General features: G+C 37.4%; 2 protein-coding genes across 10 annotated transcripts in view; one reads left to right on the top strand and one right to left on the bottom strand.

Annotated features, from left to right (window-relative positions):
* Nucleotides 1–3,185: 3,185 nt before the first annotated feature.
* LOC107556086 (protein eva-1 homolog B-like) lies at nucleotides 3,186–6,037 on the top strand. 3 transcript variants are annotated; one of them, XM_016239085.1, is made up of 4 exons: nucleotides 3,186–3,345; nucleotides 4,649–4,655; nucleotides 5,030–5,132; nucleotides 5,239–6,037. In XM_016239085.1, the coding sequence occupies exons 3-4, from the start codon at nucleotides 5,066–5,068 to the stop codon at nucleotides 5,661–5,663; spliced, it is 492 nt and encodes a 163-aa protein (XP_016094571.1). In that variant the 5' UTR covers nucleotides 3,186–3,345; nucleotides 4,649–4,655; nucleotides 5,030–5,065; the 3' UTR covers nucleotides 5,664–6,037. The 3 variants fall into 3 exon arrangements, with proteins under 3 accessions (XP_016094571.1, XP_016094569.1, XP_016094570.1); XM_016239083.1 differs by lacking the exon at nucleotides 4,649–4,655 and having other exon boundaries at nucleotides 5,054–5,132; XM_016239084.1 differs by lacking the exon at nucleotides 4,649–4,655 and having other exon boundaries at nucleotides 3,187–3,345; nucleotides 5,040–5,132.
* Nucleotides 6,038–6,148: 111 nt separating this feature from the next.
* Nucleotides 6,149–21,935, bottom strand: part of LOC107556095 (SH3 domain-containing kinase-binding protein 1-like) — an 18,580-nt gene continuing 2,793 nt past the window's right edge. Inside the window, exons 1-15 of one of the 7 annotated variants that reach the window (XM_016239117.1) lie at nucleotides 19,710–20,029; nucleotides 19,380–19,498; nucleotides 18,882–18,972; nucleotides 18,241–18,299; nucleotides 18,073–18,118; nucleotides 17,638–17,732; nucleotides 16,655–16,753; nucleotides 16,161–16,212; nucleotides 14,029–14,091; nucleotides 13,719–13,842; nucleotides 12,271–12,475; nucleotides 11,876–11,944; nucleotides 10,849–11,030; nucleotides 10,703–10,766; nucleotides 6,149–8,090 (exon numbers count right to left, since the gene is read on the bottom strand). In XM_016239117.1, coding sequence (XP_016094603.1) covers nucleotides 8,058–8,090; nucleotides 10,703–10,766; nucleotides 10,849–11,030; nucleotides 11,876–11,944; nucleotides 12,271–12,475; nucleotides 13,719–13,842; nucleotides 14,029–14,091; nucleotides 16,161–16,212; nucleotides 16,655–16,753; nucleotides 17,638–17,732; nucleotides 18,073–18,118; nucleotides 18,241–18,299; nucleotides 18,882–18,972; nucleotides 19,380–19,498; nucleotides 19,710–19,716 — 1,308 coding nt within the window. In that variant the 5' untranslated portion in view covers nucleotides 19,717–20,029 and the 3' untranslated portion in view covers nucleotides 6,149–8,057. Of the gene's footprint in view, nucleotides 8,091–10,073; nucleotides 10,158–10,219; nucleotides 10,402–10,702; nucleotides 10,787–10,848; nucleotides 11,031–11,875; nucleotides 11,945–12,270; nucleotides 12,476–13,718; nucleotides 13,843–14,028; nucleotides 14,092–16,160; nucleotides 16,213–16,654; nucleotides 16,754–17,637; nucleotides 17,733–18,072; nucleotides 18,119–18,240; nucleotides 18,300–18,881; nucleotides 18,973–19,379; nucleotides 19,499–19,709; nucleotides 20,030–21,935 lie in introns of those variants that run through there. The other 6 variants (XM_016239110.1, XM_016239111.1, XM_016239112.1 and 3 more) reach the window with 6 other exon arrangements.

Below are 21,935 nucleotides of genomic sequence, written 5' to 3'. Positions count from 1 at the left end.
AATCTGCTAGAATCTCTGTCAAGAGAAACAAGAAAGAGAGACACTCCACACTGTTTTGGAAATGTCATGGTGAGGGCCAGGCCTGTAAAGGAGCTCAAGCTAATTCACATAGTGAATGCTTTTACCATGCAACCCTCCTGAGCAGTTTTACAGGCAACACAGCTGGTAGAAATGTGTCCAGGTTCACTAGTTGGACAGTTACCCTCACCTCTGAGGTTTTGGAAGCTACATTGAGCTTCTAACTTTGATTGGTTGAGACAATTCTGGACATGGTTGGTGTTCAGGTGAATCTGCCTGATGGGAGAAAATGAGACCCGAGGGGCTTTGTGCTGGCTGAGAGATTGCACAGTCAGCACTTCTACAACGCTTTTGGACGGTTGTCCAAAAATGATGATAAGAGCAGTGTTTCAAAGTTTCAAATGTGCTTTCAGGGACACATTTGACCCCCCTCTCTCCTTTTTCTAACATAACATCTTTCTTCATTTTTGAAGTGAACTTTTTTATCTTAAAAGGACATTTTAGGAGAGCAAACACTCCTCGAAGTAACTCTGGTCATGATAAAGTTGTTTTCTACTGAGGCTGACAGAATAAAATAGTCATTAAGAGTATTTTGTATATTGAGATTACCTCCTCCAGCCTGTCCACAGTTTGGGAATAGTCTAGTGAGACAAAGAATCCCAATTATATTTAGATTTAAAGTTGAGTATCAGTCACCAAGCCCTTTGCCAAGAAGACCACAAGTGGTTCAACCACTGTGCCAGGAAATTCCAGTGACTGAAAGAACATTTCTTAGTATCAGAAATATCCATTTGCTTGTTTTGGCTGGTGGTGTGTCATATGAACGAGAAGGCTGCACTGGTTGCTCGGGTTATGTTTTTCTTTTGATATTGGTGAATTCAATTACAGCCTTTAAAGTTGTGGAGTAAATTCTGTTCATGCTTTGTGATGATATTTTTGAGTGCTTTACAATGAGGGAGTCAATCAGTCAGGTTGTTTTTGACTAATGTGTCCCTCGGTGGTCAAGACTGAAGCTTCTGTTCAATGATTAGCAGAAAGAGGAACGCTCCAGAGGTCTTTGGCTTGTCACTTTGTCCCCAACAAATCATCCACTTACACTCTTTATTTGGACAGACAACTTAATGAGAAAAACAGAGAACCACATCAGGGGGTGCTGTTTAGGTATTTGCACTAGGTCTCAATTTTTCCTGTCGGATAGAGACAGATTCAGGGGAAGGAAATTCTATCGTGGTCGTCTTATTGTGGAAAAGACAAGAATTATCACCAGATATGACCGTTTCTGGACTTCCTCCCGTGCCTTTAAGCAAACAACGTTTAATTTAGAATTAGTATCTCTGTCTTTTTCCCAGGCTTTGCGATATAGGCAGTGTTTTCCTTGGCGTTTGTCTTTTCTTTATTAAATCAACTAAGTGGAGTTCAAATATTGGTTTCTAAGTCATATTAATGCATGGTTGCTTTACCTGGAATTCCAGTGCGATTTTTTTCCTCTCTCAAAATTATACATAAAAAAATTATTTCATTTTTTGCCAGCTATTTAATTATCTGCTAACTAATTTGAAACCTCAGCTTATTACTTGTTTCTTTCTGCTTCTTGGTTTGGTGGTGTGGCTTCCTTGTATTGGGTTTTATTTCTTGCATAAGTGTTTTATTAAAAGTCAAAGTGTTTATTTGGGATCTGATTAATGATGGCTATTGAAAAGTTTGTTTTCAAGGGCCTGCTTCATTTCATGCTTATGAAAATGAACAGTGAAGTATTTATTATTTGTTAATTGTTTTCATGTATTATGGATGCTTCATGTAGTTTCCAAACTGCACAGCAAGTAGACAGTAAAGACATTTTAATGTTACAAACTAATGGCTGTTGAAATTTCAGCTTTGCCATCACAGGAATAAATTACACTTTAAAATATATAAAAATAGAAAACAGCTATTTTAAATTGTAACAATATTTCATTTTTTTCTATATTTTAGTAAATAAAAACAGGTGTGCCTATAGTTAGCTAAAAACAATAAAAGTCCTCCGAGCATTATTAATGTATCCAGACGTCAGAACATAACACACATTGGTATTTTCCCCTTTGCTTAGCTTTGTCATATTTAAATGCAACATCTGCTTTGGAGCAGAACAAGAGTTCAGAGAAAGAAAACAAACCGCTGATGTTGGATTGACTGGATCGCATGAGGGCAGGAGGTCTGCAAATAATTCCCTCCTCAGGGGAAAACAAAACACAAACAAAACAACACGTCAGGTTAATAGATATTTAGATAGGCTTTAAACATGTTTCCAGCTGCGATTAGACTCCACTTAGACATGACTGTGCTGTGAGTGAAGAGTTAAACAGAGCTAGTAGAGTCAACATTTTTATTGATTATAAAGTATGTTACATAATTTAATATTTCTACATTTTCTGGTGTTTTGTGTATTTTGTGTAACTAAATTATTATAATTTTTATTAGTGCATTGGTGTTATGGACTTTCTGGATCAGCCACTGCAATAATTCAGACAGGAACCCAACAGGAACATGCACTTTCTTCATACTGTCTCTCTTCTGGGTCATTCCTAGGTTTGCCATGTGGGTCAAAATTTGTAATGATCACTGGCTGTGGTTTCTATACACATTACAAGCTTCCAAGAGTCAGCTAGATCCAAATCGGCACTGCAAAGCAAAGGGGCTTTACTAAACCAACTCGAAAGTACCCCCTCTGAAAGAAACCTCCAGTTTCTGCACATTTTTCACACCATCTGCCTATGAAATATTTCTAAGCTTGGACCAAAAGTCTAGAAGCATTATGGCACAAACGGAATAATTTAGGCTAGTACCTTGTAACATATGAAGAAAGCTGACAAAAATGAACACAAAGGTTAATATTGAAACATTTATTCATGATGCTTCTGTTCAGCCGGTTCACACTGTGATTTATTTTTCTAATTCAGTTCACTCCTGCAAAGTTTGAGAACGACTCATTCATCATGTAGCGGATTCCTATCTGGGATATGATTTATTGCGTTTTCATAGATTAAATGTAAATCGTTTTTACGCTGTTAGATCTCAAGCTGACTTCCTGTGTGCACAGCACAATCTGGCGCCTGTCATTTGTTTGCACTGCAGATGCCTCAGTGATTTTAGATGTGATGTGGTCTGACAAGTGTGTGTGTGCGTGCGTGTGCGTGTGTGTGTGTGTGTGTGTGTGTGTGTTTGCGTTTGTCAGTGTATAGACGAAGACCCAAGATATTCTGAGGACACAAGGCCATAACCAGAGTGAGAAGCTTGACCCATCTAAAAAAAAAACAGTGCACCATGAAGAGAAACTGACTGCTTTATATGGTAAATCTCAATGCATTTATTTCGAGGCTCTATTTGTTTTATAGTTGCTATGCATGTTGTTTTGTTTTATGTTGTGCGTTGTTGATTTGTTTTGGGACTATTTCAACAACTGGTTAAGGTATGCTTATTAAAATCTAGAGAATAGCTGTGTATTAATTCCACATTTTAATTATGTTTTAGAACGGACACCAAAGAATTCTTAAAGGAATAGTTCACTCAGTTATAATTATGCAATCATTGATATTTCCTGTATGACTTTCTTTCTGTTATGGAATACAAAAGGAGGTATTCCAAAGATATTTTCTGTGAAAAACAAAGTTAAACTCAAAGCCATCATATGATACCAGAAAACTTAGAATTTTTCTTTATTGTCCTTTTTTTGAGCTTGAATGTCTCTGGTGAGCAAATGATGACAGAATATTCATTTTTTTAGGTGAACTGTGCCTTTAAAGGTTCATTTTTGTAGGTCCAAATTGTAAATGTTATGATAATGTGTAATTACTTAGTCATTTAAGCACATGTAAATCACTGAGTTTGCATACTTAAACAGTATGTGTACAGCAATGATGTCAGACAGAGAACAAAAGCGAGCAAGAAAAGCCAAAGTCAGCAGGAGGTTCTGTAGTGGATGGGATATAAAAGAGGAGCGGGGGGACACAGGAAGTGTGGCAAGATCCGGCAGGCGCACATGACCCCAGTTCTCCATGTTTTCTGTGGCGCCTGCAATGCATTGCGGATTGAGATAAGAACCAGGCGCAGAACTGTCATACCGTCATAGGGAGGATATGCTTGTTTGGGATAAAAAATATATAACCTCCTGAAACTCTTGCCCTCATACTGTATGTGAGGGTGTGGCTGTATTTGTTGGCCCTTGGAAATATGAATCTTCCTTGGGAGTTCACAGTTAGAAGGGAAAAGAGTCAGAGAGGAAATACTATGGACACAAACAAAACAGGAAAGGAAAATGCTGCAGATGTATTCAGATGGACGTCATTAGGGAAGAGTATTGTATCATGTCATTTATTCAGATACAAAAGAGTGTGACTACTGGCTATGCTCCATTAGGTGGAGATTTGTAAAGGAAATGGGCCCCACTAGCTCTTGGCAATGCTGACCTTTCGACCTCACAATAGGAGCAGGGATGGGCTGTTTTTTTTTTTTTACTGAATAGTTATATATAGTGTGTCTATTCTGTGCCTCACAGTGCCAGAGAATTGTAGTAGCACTATGACTAAATAAAATGCTCCGTTTGACTAGCCTGTTACTTTTACTTTTGGAACACAGAAGCTTGACCTTTGGCCTATTTTTTTGTTTGGCCTGAAATCCTTGCAAATATTTTATTTTATTTGAATTTTACAATTTTATATTTCTTTCTTAAATTCTGTATTTATTCCTTATTTGAAAACTTACTTAATTTTTGTTTTGAAAAAAAATATGAATCTATAAAATGCACCACATAATTTTAAATCTTGTTAACTGTCTCTGTATTTTTTCTAGCTTCATACCGCAAAATCAATCAATCAATTAAAACAAAATAATTTTAAAAATACTGATTTCAAAAATATGATTTTTGAAGTGTTTTTATGGCAGTCAGAAAACACCCAGAACACATTAGCAGCCACATTTTAGTATGTGCTGAAAACAAGCAACACTCACGTTTATCAACATCATTTAAAAAAAATTGTATCCTCTAGGTTTGGAAACACAGGACAAAGCCAGGATGAATGTGAAAAGGAAGGAGATGGATTTCTTGAGCAACACTATTGCTGCTTATGCTCACATTAAAGGTCTGTGCATTTCCCATATTTAACATGCAGCTCAGGTTAAAATAACAGCAAACTCATATGAATATGTTCCAGTGAATAAACCAGACTCCTTTCCCCATCTGTTCAGCCAATCCAGAGAGTTTTGGCCTTTACTTTGTCGTCGGCGTCTGTTTTGGCCTGGTGCTCACTCTCTGCCTCTTGGTCATCCGGATTTCCTGCAAGCCTCGGACCACTACGGCGTCCCCCATGCCAAAGAAAAAACAGCTGAAAGACTATAGTGAGGAAGACGAGGAGAGCGATGATGAGGAGGAGGAAGATGCAGGAGGCCTGGAGTCCTCTATCCAGCACAGCACCACAGAGATTGCCATGAGCAACCACCTCGTCACGCCGGACGGGACTCTGAGCAGGAACGTGTTCACCTCAGCTGAGGAGCTGGAGCGGGCGCAGCGATTGGAGGAAAGGGAGAGGATCATCAGGGAAATCTGGCGAAACGGACAGCCAGACATTCTGGGAACAGGGACAGGCACTATTGGAAGAGTGCACTACTACTAACACTCATGAATACAAACTCAAGCCATTTCACTGGTTGAGTGTAGTACTTTGGAAGACTGTTAATGGACAGTGTTTCCATTTTTTTATACGTTGAACTGATGTTATTGTAATCCTACAGACCAGGGGTACAGCTGTTCTGTATGCAACATTTGGTTGCTGTCAGTCCCCATGTCATGGTGCTTATTAAAAAGTAATTTAAAGCACAAATTTAGACTTTGATGTCAGAGTTGATGTTTAAAAATAATTAGTGAATTGTATGTGATTATTAGAAGCTCACTGAAAGCAAATGCACTTTTGCACCATGCCATTTATTGTGTATAGATTTTTTTTCCTTGCTATTTTTATACTTTTTTTAAAAAGTCCCCCATGTCAAATAATGCAGTAACTCAGAACAGAAATTAAAATTTGATGCAGATGAGATCATTATTTTCATGATTTATACTAATTTGTCTAAATTAAAAAAAGAAAAACCGCAAAAAGCTAAAGTTCATTGTTTTAAATGCAATAATGTGAAATAGCAAATAGGCATCACAACATTATAATGTATGATATGAAAACTAGATATTACTTTGAGATTTGCAATGTTTTTCAAGATTAATTTTGAGTTTGATGATGGTAAAATGTGAGATGGTAAAAAGTTAAAAAGTGGGATTTTGAAATGAGCCTGCACAAGAAAAATCAATTATCGCCCAATATTGATAAACTTTCAAAATGTCTAACAACTCATAACTGATATGGTACCGATATATATTGTGCATTCCTAAATAAAGCCAAAGAAAAAAATGAATCCTGCTCAACACGGGTCATGCTCAGAATCTCAAGTAACATGGTAATACAAATCAGCAAAAGCAGGTTAAAACAATCAAGGGTTGATTTGCCAAGCAATCATCTGTTAAAACTCTCAGAGCCATCAGAGTATATCAGTAACAAATATTAAATGACATATTTGCACACCTGATTAATCAAATCTTCATGTGCGTTTTACAATAAATTTCATGGTTGTTTTTTGGGCATCTTGTCTTTCATGAAAGTTATATTTGCTCACCAATTTGATGTTATTGTATCATTTTAGTTCAAAAATTACCTCTGACTATGGAATGTGGAATAATACGACGAGATCATGGCTAGATGTGTTTCATATAAATATTATTGAGCTTTACATTCATTGAAAATACTGAAACTCAAACATTTAGACCAAAGCATACCAATAAAAAGTATTTACACAGGACAGAATGCTAGTTTTCTAGTAAAACAACTTTTTGTCATTGTTTAACTAAAAGTAAACTTGAGAACTGCTCATAGGACACCTAATATGTTAAGAACCCACATGACATCCATAGATGAGCCCGAAAAAGTCAAGAATTTGAGTCTGTTTTGACTAATGGTACTGTCATCACTGTAATGCAACCTATAAAAAATTACAAACATATTTCTATTTGGAATTAGTCTGTATGTCATTAAATATAGTCCATTCCCAATGATTATGACTATGAAGATCTAATGTATTCCACATGGTTTCCAGATGCTGTTTTCGGTCTAAAGGGAAATTAAATCCACACCAGTCTCACATCACATCTTCACCAAGGGAAAATTTACTTTCACATTCTGGTTAGGGACAAAGCAAAGCCTATTCGTGCCATTCAGAGCTTTTAAACAACATTTGCTGTGTTATAATTTGTCACAAATGACCTGGAGCCAATCAAATTGTGTTTTGTGTCATTTCATAAGATTCTTTTCAGTCAGGTCACGGGGGTTATGAACAAATTATTTTAATACTTTGTTCATATAGGTTGTGTGCATTTGATACCAGTTCTGTATTTGTACAATGGTATAATTCACTCACAAAAATAAAGTCATCTTGTTTTATATCGTAACAGATAAAACATTTATGCTTTAAAAAAGATGCCATGTCATGCTTATCATGAACGTCTCTGGGTAAATCAGGCTTGGAGCAAAAACATTTCGACAACATCAGTGGAACTATCTATTGATTTATTTGTTACAGAACACAACCACAAAGCAGAAATATATTAATAATAGAAAGTGTGTTAATGCCTTAAAATATGACCTACATTATCCCTGAATTTCCATGAAAATATAAGATATTGGATATCTGCTATTTACACATTTCCAAAAATGCACATAATGTCTTAAGAAATGAGTGGCGAAGACTCCCACGACCAAAAGAGCTCATAAGCAGAGTATGAGAAACCAAGAAGTCTTTTTGTAGTTCTGCTATCTGAATGGAGCTCTAGCTTCTAGTCCACTCAACCAAGAATGAATCATTCAGTCACATGTGCTGGATTTCCATTCTCTCAACATCCTCTTTCTGTAGCCTTTACGTCCATGTCGAAGGATCACTGGGGGTAGTGAAATACTTCTGGTGTTCATTGCTCACTGTTTTTTCCTCAAAGCCTCCACTTCATCCTATAAGCATTAAAATATTATTTAATAAGTTGTACTTAGCAACAAGGGAAGACTAGCATTAAGGTGAGACTATATTTAAATTATACAGTGTAAATACAAGCTGGATGCCATTATTCTGAAGTTTAAAAAAAATATTCCATCAGTTAAGAAATATTGTTAAAAGTCATTTTATTAAAGTTTAACACTGCCTATTTGGCTATTTTTAAGGTTGTTTATGGATGGCACAGGTATCCTTTATGTGATGCAGACGTTTGGAGGTTCTATCAGTTCAGCTTGCATTTTTATCTCACTGCTGCTCTCTTGAGGATGAAGATGGTACTTATGTTTTTTTTTGTGCCATTGCCAACTAGATTTAACTTGGAATACAGGATTTAAAATAGGGGTGGCACGATACCATTTTTTCAGAAACGATCCGATCCGATACCAAAAGTTCTGAGTATCGGACAATACCGATAACGATCCGATACCAGCACAGTTTGTTTTTTTCATTTCTATACCTCAGTGTGTTTTGACCTGATCATCTTTTGTGTATTACGCACAATCTACTAAATACAGACAACTTCATTATAAAGAAAAATAACAAATTAAAAAATACATAATCATAATCTATGAGAAAAATACTATTATAAACTAGGTTAGTGGATAATTCAGCAGCAAAAGTTATGAGTTCACAATCATTTTATAAAATCTAAACATTTAGAGAAAAAAAACTATTTTGTGGGGGGGGAATAAAAGTAAATAGGTAATCTGGTCAAATGTTACACATTGCTCTTTGTATTGTAATATACATTCATGAAAAACAAGTAAATATAATTATATATAAATATATGAAATAAATTAACATTTATTTTACATTTATAGCACAGTAATGAGGCAGCAACATATGATAGATAAGACAGAACAAAAAAAGCTATTAACAGTCTTTCATTGCGCAAAAGTGTTATAACATGCTCATCCCGTGCGCAGAATGACAAGCTTGAAGCAACACGGAATCACAGCTCGCAGCGCAGTTCAAAGCACAAAGGGAAGAGACATTATGCGCAGAGTATTATATCTGTGCGATAGTTTATTGAGCATTTTCTTTTGACAGTTTTACATTTCAGTTACTGTGCGCATGAAGAACAATTCATAGTGCTCTACTCCAGTGTTGTGATCTAACAGACACCCGGTAGAAAGTAACATGATTTAGAATTTGCACTAAACTCCAGCAAGATAAAGTCTTTTTATGCAAAACCACTGATGTTTATCTACAGATCAAGTATAATAATAGGAACATTGTATCATCCTAAAGAGAGTTTCGTCGTCTTGACTGTCGTAACCGAACGCAACGCGCAGTTTGAATGCTGAATGGAGGATGACTTGACAGCCGCAGCGGAGAGAATATTTAAGTGAACTTGAATTTAACGACTTAAATATTAATCTGTACCTATGGAACGGTCTCAGAACACTTGAAATATAGTGCACGGAAACTTTATGGTGCTTTATCATGTTTTTGTGTCTTTCGTGGGGCTTAACAATAACACAGAATAGTATATGCACAATATCGGATTTGGATCGGTCTTGTCTGACTGATACCCCGATCCAGCAGAAAATGGCAGTATCGGAGCAATACCGATACTGAATATCGGATCGGCGCACCCCTAATTTAAATGTATTTATTTTTACTGTATGAGGAACTCTGATGTAAAAAAACAAATCACTGCAATCTACTTCTGTTTTTGCCTTTTTTTCTAATTTGTTTGTTGCTCAAACAACTGAAAGTTTGCCCTAATTCTGATACACTACTTCAAGTCTTTGAAGAAAGTAAAGTAAAGCCACAAATATGTGATTTGTGAATTCCAAGTCATAATTTTTAATATGGTATTTCTGTGAACTCTACCAGTTTGTTTTAGATGCATATATTAGCATAGTTTATATAATAAAGTGAGGCTTTATTACCTCTACAAAATTATCCCCACAGAATACTCAAACCTCACCACTCACCTGTAATCTCATTCTTTTTTCCATCTCGTCCTTCAGTTCACCTTTAAGCTCCTTTATGTCTCTCCTGGTCATTAAAGAGGTATATTGCAATAAGGTTAATGTGTGATATGGTCATTCAGGTGTGGTAGTTAGGGGTTTATACTCACTCATGCTGCGCTTTGAGGAGATCCAGTGACATGCGGAGATCTTTGAGTTCAGTCAGCACAGAGGCCAGGGAAGCGCTCTCCTCCTGAGCCACAGCTTTGCTTTCAGTCGGTGTCTTGGGTGGTGAAGTGGTCTTAGCTACTTGGTCTGTCTTGGTGGAAGGTGATGACTGAGGTTCTGTAGCCTGTGAAAAAAATACCAGCAGCTGAGCATCTGAGGGATGAAGAGGGATATAACTCCCAGGACAAGATGACAAAATGTTCATACGTGTACATTACTGTTCAAAGGTAATTTTTTATTTTCATTTTTTAAGAAATTGATCATTTTATTGCACAAGAGCATGATAAATTTTTTTTAATATGGTATTTCTGTGAACTCTACCAGTTTGTTTTAGATGCATATATTAGCATAGTTTATATAATAAAGTGAGGCTTTATTACCTCTACAAAATTATCCCCACAGAATACTCAAACCTCACCACTCACCTGTAATCTCATTCTTTTTTCCATCTCGTCCTTCAGTTCACCTTTAAGCTCCTTTATGTCTCTCCTGGTCATTAAAGAGGTATATTGCAATAAGGTTAATGTGTGATATGGTCATTCAGGTGTGGTAGTTAGGGGTTTATACTCACTCATGCTGCGCTTTGAGGAGATCCAGTGACATGCGGAGATCTTTGAGTTCAGTCAGCACAGAGGCCAGGGAAGCGCTCTCCTCCTGAGCCACAGCTTTGCTTTCAGTCGGTGTCTTGGGTGGTGAAGTGGTCTTAACTACTTGGTCTGTCTTGGTGGAAGGTGATGACTGAGGTTCTGTAGCCTGTGAAAAAAAATACCAGCAGCTGAGCATCTGAGGGATGAAGAGGGATATAACTCCCAGGACAAGATGACAAAATGTTCATACGTGTACATTACTGTTCAAAGGTAATTTTTTATTTTCATTTTTTAAGAAATTGATCATTTTATTGCACAAGAGCATGATAAATTGATAAGTGACAGTAAAGACTTTTACATTGTTACAAAAGATTTAAAAGAAAATGCTGTTCTTTTATACTTTCTATTCATTAAAGAATCCTGAAATAAATGTATCATAGTTTCTACTAAAATATTAACAGCACTACTGTTTTCAACACTGACAATAATAAGAACTGTTTTTAAGCACCAAATCAGCAAATTAGAATGATTTCTGATCATGTGACACTGAACACTGGAATAATGGCTGCTAAAAATTCAGCTTTTCCATCACAGGAATAAACTACATTTTAAAAGACATTTTAAATTGTAATAATATTTCTCAATATTACTGTTTTTATTGTAATTTTCATCAAAAACATTAAAATATCTTACCGCCCTCAAACTGTTAAACAGTAGCATATACCAGACATTTAAGGAGATGTTTTGTAAATATAATTCCATTATGTAATGTCATTAATTTTACAACTTTTGGTAACACTTTAGAACAACTTTCATTAATAGCCCTTTAAAACATTATATAATGCTTAACAGATCAATAGTTCACGTACTTTCAAACATGAATCTATATGATAATACTGTGTATGAATCCCGTTTTAAATATTTGAAGGCACATGAGCTGATCTGATCTGTGAAGCATTATATAATGCAATAATATCATGAATGAAAGTTATTATAAAGAGTTATCCAAACCTCTGGAATATTTTGTGGTAATCCATCTTTCTCTTCTGAAGTTTCATTGTTGTCAATTTCAGCTAGAACCTTTATGAAAAACATCATAACGTCATTTGCATTATTTTATCAAGACATTAGAATGTATTAACATTTAATAAAGTAGTTTAAAAACTACTACATCGACTACATTTTTATAATTATTATATATAATCATGATTCATTATTTTAATTGATCGACAGCCCTAATTTTTAATATCATTCTTCACGCACCTCCCCTGACATGATTTGTCTTGAGTGGCACACCTCAAGCTTTGAAAACCACAAGTCTGATTAAACATTAATACTTGATTCATTTTGTTGCAATTCATCTCTTAAATGGAAATAAACTTAAAATCAACTCAAATTAAGCTCACTTGTCCGGCAGAGGTGAGGGCTGTTGGTGGTCTTCTCTGTGGAGGCTTGGCTCTGTTGGCTGTGGGATGGCTCAGTTTCTCTGAGGACACATCTACACCGTCAAACTGGTCAGGGATTTTCTCTTTAACCTTATTGTCTTTAACCTCTTTCTGTACTGGTGAAGCAGGGGGCTGTTTAGGCGAGACAAGTTGTGGCTCTTCATTTCTAAGAGACACATTTTACACACATACAATGCATTAAAATGCATTTCAGAAACTTCTGAGTACTTAAAATACACAAATGCAAAGCAAGTAGTTTCAGTTTAATAGCATTGTTCTCTGCACTGAAACCAAAATAAACACCAGCATCTGTAACGTGGTGATGCTATCAATGTGTCTACACTCTTAAAAATAAAGGTGCTTCAAAAAGTTCTTCACAGCGATGCCATAGAAGAACCATTTTTGGTTCCACAAAGAACCATTCAGTCAAAGGTTCTTTAAAGAACCATCTCTTTCTTACCTTTTTATAATCTGAAGAACCTTTTTTCACCACAAAGAACCTTTTGTGAAACAGAAAGGTTCTTCAGATGTTAAAGGTTCTTTATGGAACCATTTAGACAAAAAGGTTCTTCTATGGCATCGTGAAGCACCTTTATTTTTAAGAGTGTAATGTGGCATTTCAGAAACTTCTGAGTACTTAAAATACACAAATGCAAAGCAAGTAGTTTCAGTTTAATAGCATTGTTCTCTGCACTGAAATCAAAATAAACACCAGCATCTGTAACGTGGTGATGCTATCAATGTGTCTACACTCTTAAAAATAAAGGTGCTTCTTACCTTTTTATAATCTGAAGAACCTTCTTTCACCACAAAGAACCTTTTGTGAAACAGAAAGGTTCTTCAGATGTTAAAGGTTCTTTATGGAACCATTTAGACAAAAAGGTTCTTCTATGGCATCGTGAAGCACCTTTATTTTTAAGAGTGTAATGTGTTTTGAAGTACCAAGAGCTTTTTTCAAACAATGCACTGCTTTGATTTGTTGTGGAAAATGTTAGATTAACTGTTAACAGACAGTAATGTCTTACGTTTGTGCATGCATTACAGTCAGAATGACAGTTCTTTCTGTAAGCTCTGCCTGAAGACTCAGTCTCACAGGAAAAAAACAGGAAACAGGCCGTTTGGGTTTGTTTAGTCCCTCAGCAACTCATAAAATTTCCATCGCTCTCTGCAAGACTGAGCATTCACAGGCCCTTTAGAACAACATAGCATGCTAAATGATTATCTAATGAGGGGGAATTCAGTCCCTCGGCATTATAAATCTGACCGATAGAAGGAGATTCATGATTTTATTTATCTGGTGAAATAGTGAAAAATGCTTGTGTTTCAGATTTATTATATTTTTGCCATTACTTAATGAGCATCACAGAAGGTTGTATGCTCGAAAGATGATTTGCTGAGGCATCACTTACTTTGGTACTAGTTTTATGGGCTTCTCCTTCACTGGTGGTGGTGGAACAGGTGGTTTGTGTAAACCAGGCAACTTAATTTTACCAGGTGGGTCACTTCGAAAATCTTTAGTGTCTGGTTTCTCACCTGTGCAAAGAGCAGAGAGGGCAATGGCGAGATAAATATTATCATAACGGCAAAATTTCCTCAGACAGCTGTGCTTTTAAATGCGCTCAAATATTTACTATTTATTAAAGTAATAAATAATTCAATCATCAAGACAGGATGTTACACTTTAGCAAGGTTATTTATAGGTGTGTTCAGAATTATTACTTTTAGTGTCCGTTTTTGGGTTCGCGTCAGAGCTGTTCTGGTCCATCACTGGCATCTGGTTCACTGAGATATAAGAAGATACAAGATTTGGCAGTCAATGTATTTGTTTCATCAAAATTTTATGCATTTGTATTTTTGTTTTCCCTATCAATGCTACTAACAACTCTTAACAAATCTAACTAAAAAATCTTCCATCCCTGTCATTTTTTTTTTTTGGACTGTTACAGAGTATCTTTTGTCCATAGAACACTAGGGTAAGCCAGCCAGCATCCCTGAAGCAATTTTTGCAGTCATTCTTTTTCATAATTTGCCCTTTACAAACTTTTAAAATTGGCCTGCTCTTGCCTGTGGCTACACAAAAAAATTCTCATGGGTTCCCTTAATAAACCCGAATGAGATCAAGTATTACCAGCCTTTAAACTACAAAACAAAAACATAAAATCTCTGTGCTCATTCAGAATTACCCTTGTGGAGTCAAAATCAAACAAGAAAGTCACAATCTAAGACAAAATCAAACGCAATCGCAGATCTTACCAAAGCCATAAATGTCACATGTAATTACTTTGAGTAAACATCCTCTCTCATACAGAACATTATTTCATCTCCCATCAGGAGGACTATGACAAGATCGTTTCTTTTGAAACCAAATCTTCAAAAAACCTATTAAAAACCCCATTCTGTGACTTATCTAATTGCCTGAATTCATAAGACAAGCGATATCAACTGCAAACACATCTAGCAACACTAAAATCCAAGAACTGAAAATACTGAAGAATAAATAGTGTCTATACATACCCTGTGAGTTTTGTCAGTATTCCAACATTACAACCCTATGTTCATATGAAGGCGTTTATATGTAGAGCACAGGGGTGCTCCGCTTTTCTCTAGAGTCTGCTCACATGACATCTCTTCATGGCCTACGACTTCCTGTCACAGCCCCACACAGCTGCATCAGTGTTTCTTGTGCGGTTTGTGGTAATGAGTGTTATGTGTGTGAAGTCAGATTTAAAACTTCAGTAATGAACAAAGATTCTTGCATTACATTTCCAGGCTTTTAAGATAACTTTAACACTGTCATAGATAATTCTGCAGCAAACCAAATATGATCAGCATGAGGGGAAATGAAGTCTCATGCTCGAATGCAAAAAAAAAATTTGATAAGTAAAAAGCCTACTTCCTGTCCTAGAAATGACAGTTGTCAATAACAGGTGCAGAAACTGTATTTTAGTAGTTTCCATTAGAGAATGTTTGTGAACTACCAAACATAAGCTAATATTAAACTTGCTAATTCCTCAGAAAAGTCAAGCTGATTAAAAAAATTGTATAGTGTAATAATAAAGACTGCTCAGCACTGTATAAAATTAATAGAATGTTCATTAAGTGTTCAATTGTCTTTATTTTGCATGATGCAATATATATATAAAAAGTACAAAACTGAACTTAAATTTCCTCAAGGTAAAAGATTCTTAGCAGTTGTGTCTGATTTTTAAAAAGGGAAGTGTGCAACTACTGTGAGTTAGACAATGATGGCTTTTCCTTCATTAAAACCATAACTCAAGAGTCATAATTTACCAACAAGGAATTCCAGCTTAACTGGGATTAAAGTACTTATGTGTCTTTTGATGAACTATATCCTATATTTAATGAAGACATCCGAGTTGTTCTAAAGACACAAAACATTATGCAAAAATTCAAATTTTATATGACAAGATCCTGTTTTTCAAGCTCAGCATATACTATTGTATACTATACTATACTATAGTCATACTAGTGTATGACTGTGCTAGCGTATAACTTTAAATGGAATTTTGTATATTGAGTTACTGATACTAAAATAAAGATGGACAAATATAGCACTTTCACAAAACAAAAAGTAGTCATTTAGCACAAAAGCAGTTTTCTCAGAGGTAATGGCTCATGGGTCACACCATGCAGGATTCAAACCTACAAACTTTCAACCTGACAGTAGCAAGTGCTTTAAAGATGGCCTGACATGTGCTACTACACATTTTTCATCTTATCTAATCAAACCAGCTCAAACACCCCCTAAAATCTTTTAATGTTATTTCTATCAACATTTCCAGCTACTTGTCAAACCAGCCCTGCTGCTATGACAGGTGCTGATGTCTTACCTGCGTTTTTCTGAGAGCCATGTCTCACCGGTGGCTGTCCTGCATTACCAGTCTGTCAGAAACAAGAAATTGTCAACAAAATGCAGATTAGTCCTTCCGAGCAGGATATAGCTCACACTCTCTCCATGTAGGAGGAATCAAGTCACCGTTTTTAGTGTTCCTCTCTTCTAATGGAAACCTCTGAGTCAATCTCTTTTAATAATCCCAAAGTAACAGGAAGAAAATACAGTCATGTATAGACCACAGTTAGCCTTCTTGTGTCATCACAGACAGGATCAATGTATTAAAAACAGATTTATAACCTCTGGTCTGTTCCAACTTAAAACAATTTTAACTATTTGTAAACTAGAATGAATGTCCTTGGCCTAAAATCGGGTTTTCTGAGCCAGCGCATTACTAACAGTCCAGAGCAGAGGTGACAAAAGGGAGACTCCCATTCTCTAACAGTGCACAAATGGGCCAATCATGAGAACATTTCTCTGTCCCACACTCACATGAAGAACATCCGCTGGGATCACCAAGACGAAGTTATCGGGAAAAAAGCCCCTGCGTCCGTTCAGTTCCCCCTCCCACCAGCCCTCGTCCTCAGTGGTCTTCAGGGAAAAGAGAAAGAAAATAAAAGCACAAAACTGAATCACTGCCCAGGAAAAGACACAAACTTGTATATGGGGTATGAACAACCAAATCAGGAGGTAGTCAGTTATGAATACACATAAGATATCACTCCACACCCTTTTTCATTACAAACCACTTTCCAAAAATTTTAGGTCAGTAAGATTTTTTAAAGAAACTAATACTTTTATTCAGCAAGGATGCATTAAAGTGAACAAAAGTGACAGTAAATATATTTACAATGTTACAAAAGATTTCTATTTCAAATAAACGCTGTTCTTTTGAACTTTCTATTCATCAAAGATTTATCAAAAGAAAAAAGTATCAGTTTCCACAAAAATAAGCAGCACAACTCTTTTCAAGACTGATTATAATAAGAAAATTCAGCATTACATTTTAAAATATATATAAAAATAGAAAACAGTTTTTTTATTGTAATTTTATTTTCCACAATATTATTTTACTGTATTTTTGATCAAATAACCACAGTCTTGGTGAGAATAAGAGATCTATTTCAAAAGATTTTTAATCTTACTAACTAAACTTTTCAATGGTAGTGTGATTTCAACTCTGATTAAATTAATGTGCATTTATTTACTTATTTGTTAAGTAATCATTTAAGTAGACAAGTTATAAGCAAGATAATGCTGTATTTATCGCAAAATACACCTCTTTAGAATGATACAAAATTGTTTTGTGTTGACATTCTTATCACCTGATCATCATTTATTATTTTGCTGCAATGACCAGCTGACTGTACATTATCCTTTACATACAAATCTGTTGAAGTAACTTTACTTTTCTTTAGAAAATGTACTGCATGCCATATAAATAGAAAGCAGTCATTTGGTCACCAATGACACACCTTGTTGATGATTGCTATGACATCTCCTTTCTTCAGGTTCAACTCGTCTTCGGTAACAGCTGTGTAGTCGAACATGGCCTGACAACATTCTTTCACTGTAGTGAAATTAAATATGTATTTAGTGATGACAAATGTACTGACCTTGTGATTAACTTATTAGCAAGTTGGGTTTGGTGGGTGAATCTGAAAGCACATGTTGCCACTCTTCTGTTACAAAACCCTTAGGGAAGTCCTTTAAGAATAGATCTTTTCATTCACTGATAACTGCATAAGCTTTGTCTTAAGACTCTGTGTTCTCTGTAACTGTCTATTATGGGAATAGTGTTATTCAGACCTCTTCCAGTTGAAGAGTACAACCTCAAGAACCAGCTAAACAGCATTTAATTACTTTACTAACATCATCTGTATGATATGGCATATTTTTAGACTTCTCACCACTTGGTGTTTTTCTCCGTAAACTTGGTCTCTGTTGTACTTTTCCCTGTAAGAATTTTTTTTTTAAAGTATATAATATAATATAATATAATATAATATAATATAATATAATATAATATAATATAATATAATATAATATAATATAATATAATATAATATAATATTCACGTCTTTACTGAAGACTTCAGAGAGTTTAGGCCTGGCTGTGGCTTCAGTAGTCTTGCCATCTGCAGAACACAGATGTTTGAACACAGATGATTACTCAACCATTTACATTTTTGGTATTTAGTCTTAGTTCTAAGCTTCTGATTAACTTTGGACTCTGTTATTGCCATTTGTTAACATAAGGACCAGAGTTTTGCCAGCAAAAGTGAAGAAGCCATTGTAAGGCTGTGAAACAAGAGTCAAGAATAAAACAGCAAGCAACATCAGACAAACCTTAAGCTAACCAAATCCAAAACAGTCAGACATGTCTGACAAACAGTACAGTGTTTAATTGTGTGGGGCCCCGTGGTCCGGAGGGGGCCCCCGGGGCCAGTCTGCTTAGGGCCCCCAGAACTATAAACACGCACATGCTGACAAAAACACTCTTCAGGAAGCATGTGTGGATTTGTCCACAAAAGACTTCATGAGGTTATGCTGCAAGATTCAACTACTGGTTCACCACAAAAACAGGACGCCCAAGTTACAACAGTCTTTGTCACAACAATTATGGTGAGCACTGTATCCATTGTAAAGAAAATTCTCAGATTAGATTATGTTAGATATGCAAAAGAAATGCAAGCTCCAGTTTTACTGTACAGCCTCACCTTTTGAAGGGACAAAAATTTCCTTCACAAAATTTGATGGAAAGGCTCCAACTCGGTTATTTTTCTTTCCAATCCACCACCCATCTTCAATCTGCCAGATAAAATAGAAAGTATAGCAGAACATTTGTTTAAAAAAAACAACAACAACAGATATTTCTAAATTGAAAATCTGATTTGGAAACATAAACATTTTTCACATGTACAGTACATTTACTCATATGATGTAGGCCTATCCAAAATACTGTATAAAACGGTTTTATATATATATATATATATATATATATATATTTTTTTATTTATTTTATTTTATTTTTTTTTTTATATCATATCTGTTGAAAGAAAAATATAGATTTGAAAATACGTGAGGGTGTTTTGAACGATGAGATTATGAAAGACAACACCTTTTGCTCACAGCAAAAGCAAAAGTTACTAGTAAGACATGAAACCATTCACATAAGACTCCATCAATGAAGTTTATAGAAATGTGGAAATTATTACCTCTCTGAGAATCTCGATGGTCTCCCCGACAACCAGATCCAGCTCGTCCTCGTTCGCGGGGGTGTAGGGAAAAGCCACCTCACATTTCCTCGCCTGTAACGTTACCTTTGTTTTCTTCGCTGGAGCGATAAAGTAAGTGGAAAACATATGTAACATGTCAACACGTTAATGTGTGAGGACAAACTGAACTGAACTAGACTGCAAAAGCACTTCCAGCTTTCACTTTTACAAGTACTTCACTTTTATGACAAACACTATTTTATGGTGGCTATAGTAACAGCCTATGGATTTTGGTGGGTATAATTTGAGACCGGATGTGGACGCACAAACCTTTCATTAGCCTACTTATTTTAGTCTACCAAGTCGGATGCTTTGGACAGCTTCAAATGCTAATGCCTGTGGACCAAGATTCGAATGTAGTTTAAGAATCTGTCTTTGAAAAAAAGAAAACTTATTTATCTATAACAAAATCTGAATATTTGAAAGGAGGTCTTTGATTCATCCAAGTAAACCGATTCATTAATAAGATTCATTCAGATTCGCTCACCGCCCTTTTCTGCAGGAAATAGTCACACAATTCAAATGGGACTTCAGAAAATAATTCAGTGAATTGAAGAGAACAAGAGTGATTTGTTCACCTAAAAGATTAATTTACGATTTGATGTTTATCATGTTTGTTTTTTAACTTATAATGGAAACGTCTTGGTTACTTATGTAACCCTCATTCCCTGAAGGAGGGAACGGAGACGTTACGTCAGTCGTGACTGACGAATTGGGATCTTGCCCGAGAGCCCAATCACCTTCGAGTGTAAACTAAACAAGCCAATGACAGTTGGCGTGCGTGTTTCGCCACGCGCACCCTGCCCCGCAGCGCGGGTATAAAAGGAGAGCGCGTGCAAACGGACATCAGTTTTTCGCTAAGGAGCCGAGACTACGTGCCCTGGCCGTACAGCGGTGGTACAACAACTGTGGCGACGGGACGTAACGTCTCCGTTCCCTCCTTCAGGGAATGAGGGTTACACAAGTAACCGAGACGTTCCCTTTCAGTCAGTCACGTTCTACGTTACATCAGTCGTGACTGACGAATTGGGATCCGTATGGAAAATGCCACTATTGCTGACCCCCTCCAGTGCCCTGCAGAAGCCAGCAAGTCCCCCCACACCAGCTGGGGCGGAAGATAGGACAGCGGCTAGGCAGAGGTGTCCGCCACTGCTGTTCCATACAGTGGTACATTGGATAACACTGGGAAAGCGTACCCAGTTGGGAACGCCACGGAAGCCACATCCCGTGCATAGGAGGTATCATGTGGAATTACACATATGGACTGGCCCAGGGCAGTGCTACATATGGAAGTCCCTGCGGTAGACTCAAGGGGAGCCGTACCATGGAAGAATACACATGTGGGATCACCCGAAGGGGGAATCACTACACACGGGCACCTAGCCCAGCACAAGGGCTGACCTTGGGCATGCACACGAGTGCTGAGCCTGGCGTCTGGCGCTCCGCCACGCCTGACCGCCGAGGATGCAGGAGGAATTCCACCAGGGTTCGCATGGGGAACTGAACTGAGGAGCAAAAAAGCGCACGTATCCGGTCCGTAGAGGGGAATGGCACCGCAAGCGTGATCGACACCGAGCGGGTCCGGTGTTACTGCCTACCTGAGGCGAGTACACGAGAGGACACGGGCTCTACACGGAGATTATAGAATCTCGCAAACGTGTTAGGCGTCGCCCAGCCGGCAGCTCTACAGATGTCTGCTATCGAGGCGCCCCGCGCCAATGCCCAAGAAGATGCCACTCCTCTTGTAGAGTGAGCTCTCACTCCGAGGGGGCAAGGTAACCGTTCGGCCTGGTAAGCTAAGACTATAACCTCCACTAACCAGTGGGCAAGTCTTTGTTTGGAGACAGCCTTCTCCTTCTGCTGTCCTCTGAAGCAGACAAAGAGCTGGTCTGAGGTCCTGAAGCTCTGCGTACGGTCCACGTAAACGTGCAGAGCGCGAACGGGATAGAGCAGAGCGACGGTTGGGTCTACCTACTCCTGGGGCAGTGCTTGCAAGTTCACCACCTGATCCCTAAAAGGCGTGGTGGGAACTTTGGGCACATATCCAGGTTGGGGTCTCAGGACAACGTGAGAGTTACCCGTTCCGAATTCCAGGCACGAATCGTCGACCGAAAATGCCTGTAGGTCCCCTATCCTCTTGACCGAGGCCAATGCGGTGAGGAGCACTGTCTTCAACGACAGAAACTTAAGCTCTACTGACTGCAAAGGCTCGAAGGGCTCCCCCTTCAAGGCCGCCAGGACCGAGGGGAGATCCCAAGAGGGTAACAGGTGAGGGCGCAGAGGATTTAACCTCCTTGCCCCTCTGAGAAACCTGATGACCAAGTCGTGCTTCCCCAAAGACTTACTGTCTACTGCCTCGTGATGTGCAGCAATGGCGGCAACATACACCTTAAGGGTGGTGGGAGACAGCCTTCGCTCCAACCCATCTTGCAGGAAAAAAAAGCACGACTCTGATCGGGCATCTACGGGGGTCTTCCCGGCGGGAAGAGCACCAAT

This window comes from Sinocyclocheilus grahami, unplaced genomic scaffold (assembly GCF_001515645.1).
Source record: "Sinocyclocheilus grahami isolate Dianchi unplaced genomic scaffold, SAMN03320097.WGS_v1.1 scaffold555.1, whole genome shotgun sequence".
Lineage (NCBI taxonomy): Eukaryota > Metazoa > Chordata > Actinopteri > Cypriniformes > Cyprinidae > Sinocyclocheilus > Sinocyclocheilus grahami.
Note: the sequence above shows the minus strand (reverse complement) of the source record. Positions and strands in the feature narration are given on the sequence as shown.

Bases quoted from the DNA above. Each gene is read 5' to 3' on its own strand.
- LOC107556086 (XM_016239083.1), top strand. The intron at 5,133-5,238 runs GTCTGTGCATTT...CCATCTGTTCAG, and splicing joins TGCTTATGCTCACATTAAAG to CCAATCCAGAGAGTTTTGGC.